The following is a 4,253-nucleotide window of genomic DNA, read 5'->3' on the forward strand; positions in this document are numbered from 1 at the left end:
AAACGTAAAACTTGCTAAAATTTATGATTTATAAAACAAAAGACCTATCATTTTAAATTTTATAAAAAAAAATCATGTTTGACGTGAATAAATTGTTTGTACTATATGAAATGATTATAGTAAAGAATAATTAATAACTATTATTGTTGGCTAGTAAATTTTTATAAAATTATATTTATTTGAAAGTTTGAAATTACAAACATTATTTATAAATGAAACATGATGATACGTAATTTATCGATGTGTCAATTTAAAATATATTTTTATTTATAAATTACGATTTGCTTATTTAATAAAATTGTTAATATTTTAATAATTTTCAGAATTTATAAAATTTTCATAATTATAAAAAAATATAATCTAAGAAATTCAAATTATATTAAAATAATTTTTTTTAATTTTATATAATAATTTCATATCGAAGGGCTGTATCCAATATTTTTAGAGGTTGGAACATAGGGAGATCCGTGTAGAATTCTGCTGCTCTATCTGACACGCTCTTTCTCTCCGTTTGAGATCTTACAGTTTAATCCTTTCAGCTTGGTTTCGTATTTTTTTTCTTCTCTTTCTCTCTCTCTCACATCAATTACTATTTCTTTATAGTATATAAAATCATATGATCTTTTCATCACAGTTTCTGTTCTTGTGACCATTTTTCTGCACAGTTGAAATAATACTAGTGCACAACCATGCCTGTAACTTCTGCAAGAAGCTTCACTATACCCAGAAACCAAGCTAGAAACAATAAACCCAGTAACCAAAAGCAACAGAAACCCATCTCAGAAACTGACCCCATGTATTCTATCGTCCCAGCAACTCGCTCAAAAATATCCACCATTTCCTCTCTTCTCCTAACACCCTTTTCACCCACAAGCCCTACCCATGACCCAACAACACCCATCACTAAAAAGAAGAAAAAGAACTTCACATCATTTAGAGGACTGGGTTGCAGGGCAACTTCACAAGTCTCTGTCCCTGCCGCAATTACTGACTGGGAATCCAAGAAAGTCAAGAGGAAGAAGAAGAAAGGCAAAACCCTCAATTTTGTTGGTGGTGATTCCAGCTTTTCCACCCACAACTCTTGTTCCAGAAAAGCAAGAAAAACAAGACACCCATGTATGGCTGCTTCTGTTGATAATTTTGTTGTTTCAAGAAGGCCCCTTTCTGCTAGAGGGAGAGTTGATCTTGACAAGATTACGCCCAGGGAGGTAATAATCAATGGATTTTCTTTTATTTATTTGCCATGTATTATTGCTTCTCATGTTCTTTTTACTCTGATTCTTTTACTATCTTTTTGAAATATTAACTATTGTGATTAGTACAGTAATAGTTTTTTTATGCAGTTAGAAAAGATTCAATTTTCATAAACTTAAATTATCTATCCTCAAATTCATGAAGCTCTTCACATAAAATAGGGTTGGATGGGCTATATATATAGTAAATTGTGTCCGATCATCCATGGAATGAAATGAGTTCAAATGGAGTGAGATTGATATTGTGATTCATATAGTGGAGACAACTGGTTTGAGATTGAGGCTTAATTGATGTTGTTGTTGTTGTTGTTTTCTCATAGGTAACGTGTATTTTATCTGCACTTGAATGTATAGATGGTGAATGTTGAGTACAAGATTATGTGTTAATAAAGTGAAGCATATCCACAATTTCATTTCCTTTTCCACAGCAATGTTCATGTTCTATGCGAAGAATGGTGAGCCCAGAAGACTATACTTTTCTTGATACTGACACCCTGGAAATGCCGCGCTCGCGAGCAGATTGGTTTGGATTTAGGCATCATCGCCATTCTCACTATGGTTTTCATGAAGGGCTTGCAGAGGTTTGTCCTCACTTGCATTACTGCCTAATCTAACATATAACAATAATCTCTCTGCTGCTGCTTTGCATTTGCCTCAAGAAGAAGCATTGCTCCTATCTGGTTACCTTAGTAAAATTATGTTTTCTCATGTGCTTGAATATCTACCCTATCTGGTGGTCTTGTGAATGTGTTTTTATATTTTACGATTATCATTTTCTTTAGTAAGAAATGTTGTTTGCCGTTTGTGCACTGTTTTGCCCAGATTATTACTGAAAAACAGCTGAACTGAAGCTGTTCGGTGTAGAGGCTTAGATTTTTCTTTTTGAGGCTTTAGCTTTACATATTCAGTTTGGTGTTTAGGGATATTTTGGATTGTTATTGGGTCTTCAGCTATGGTAAAGCTTTTCAGTGAATCTGGTATGCTTCCATAGCAAATTCAAAACTACTGATTATTGCCCTCATTTAGCTATAAAGAAATTAAAATAAAGGTTTTTGAGTAATGTCTTCAATTGTGTTGTGACATGAATGCCTTCTACTTCTTAACACCTACAAATACATCACATAGGCAATAATCTGACTTCCTGAAGTCAAGCAACAAAGTAAATTTTGGGTAAATGTTTGTTGGTTTGGTGACGTCAATCCCAAAATATGATTTTGAGAGAATACAAGATGAAGCAAGATATGTTCCTGTTAATTTACCCTGCCATCAGTGTTATTTTATGAGAATAACGTAAGTAGACTTGATAGAGAAGCTGTAGAAACTTGTTCTCAAATATTAAGTTGAGGTACCCTAACTTCAGACTAATGCTGCTAAAACAATAGTGGCATCCTAGGTTAACGAATCCTTAGGCATGTTCGTTATTGACAGCGTGCAGCAAGCACCCATCCTATGATAATTGCATCAGGTAGTTTGTGGATTTTATCAGTGATTTTCACCTTATATAAACCTTTCAATGTAGTATTATTAGAGGAGCTTTCAGTCACTGTTATCTATTGAGTTCTGTGTGTGGTAGCATCGCACAGTTGGAATGAATCCTTTCTTTCTTCCTTTTGAGAAGTTAACATTCACAGCGGGGACAAATGTTCAAGTTTTTATGTGCATAAATTCGTATGTGTTACTTAGTGGACTCTAATTGCAGATTGTGATGCTTCAGAATAGTCTTATGGGAGGAAGAACAGATGGTCTTGATCGATACCGAAGCTTGAGGCTTAATGTGGATAACATGTCGTATGAGGCAAGTCATTTCCTTGGATCTCTCCGTCCTTGTGACTCTTGTGTTTGTGCTAACGATAAGTACCCTTTGCTCACAGGAATTGCTGGAACTTGGTGATAAAATTGGATTTGTGAGTACAGGATTGAAAGAAGATGAGATAACTCAATGTGTTAGGAGAACTAAGCCCTTCTTCTTGAATCATTCATCTCATTTGCGCACAGAACTGGAGAAAAAGTGTAGCATCTGTCAGGTTTGTGCTTAGTAAAAACTTGCTGATATTTGAGTTTGTTTGTATCAAAACATTGTTTTAAAGATAAGTTGATTGCTCAACAATTAAAACTTTTTCTGCTTTTCCAAAATACAGGAGGAATATGAGGCTGAGGATGAAATGGGCAAGCTGGGTTGTGGACACTTGTATCATATCCACTGCATAAAACAGTGGCTTATGCACAAAAATAGTTGTCCCGTTTGTAAATCTGCTGCCATGTCAGAGAGCTAGCTTCCGAAGAATATTTCACCGTCATGAACCTGTTGATTTCGTATTCCTTCTGTGTATATAGCCTTTGTGCATGCAAGAAAATTCTTTTTTTGTGGTTCTTTCCCAAGTGCATCCTGAAAGCTGAAACTGATGGCTCTTTTGTTTGGACAGCAGTCCAATATGGGACTGCTTCAAACAAAGTGGTTCACAATCTTCTGGTTCTCTTTTAATTACAATGCTTCAATCGTACAAAACTCCTACCAGATAATGAATTTTTACTCGTGATGTTCTATTTTCATGGTGACAAATTGCTTCTCATAAATGCCTGCATTTTCTCAGTGATTAGTTTACCTTTGATTTTGTTAGCTTCAGTGTAGAAATACGTCAAGTTTGGCATCTCACGTAAAACAAAAATTCTCACTCATTTAAACGTGTTTTTGGGGCCTTTTAAACGTGCCTGGGACTGGGCCCATTGCCACCAAACGATTGTTTCTTCCAAAAAACATGGGGACCTTGAATCATTTATTTTCTGATCAAGTGAGGTGCCACATATGTTGTCAATGGCAAGAAGCAAATGACTAGCAAACACAGTTATCCCTACCATTTTGTTTTTAAAATAAGGGGGGCGGGGATGGGGGTGGATTTTACGTTTGAGCCTTTCAAACAAAAGAAATATCTCAAAGAAAGCACGGGTTTGGTGTCTAATGTTGTAAGGTGATTTTATACATTCAGATGATAATATCAAATG

General features: G+C 35.1%; 1 protein-coding gene across 2 annotated transcripts; it reads left to right on the forward strand.

Moving 5' to 3' along the window:
* Positions 1-461: 461 nt before the first annotated feature.
* On the forward strand, positions 462-3,847 carry LOC129892395 (uncharacterized). Of its 2 annotated transcripts, none has more exons than XM_055968061.1 (5): positions 462-1,208; positions 1,682-1,834; positions 2,968-3,048; positions 3,125-3,277; positions 3,392-3,847. In XM_055968061.1, exons 1-5 carry the CDS (start codon positions 690-692, stop codon positions 3,524-3,526), a joined length of 1,041 nt encoding a protein of 346 aa, XP_055824036.1. In that variant the 5' UTR covers positions 462-689; the 3' UTR covers positions 3,527-3,847. The 2 variants fall into 2 exon arrangements, with proteins under 2 accessions (XP_055824036.1, XP_055823968.1); XM_055967993.1 differs by having other exon boundaries at positions 463-1,208; positions 2,953-3,048.
* The last annotated feature ends 406 nt before the right edge of the window (positions 3,848-4,253 follow it).

The sequence above is a fragment of the Solanum dulcamara genome, chromosome 1 (assembly GCF_947179165.1).
Source record: "Solanum dulcamara chromosome 1, daSolDulc1.2, whole genome shotgun sequence".
Taxonomy (NCBI): Eukaryota; Viridiplantae; Streptophyta; class Magnoliopsida; order Solanales; family Solanaceae; genus Solanum; species Solanum dulcamara.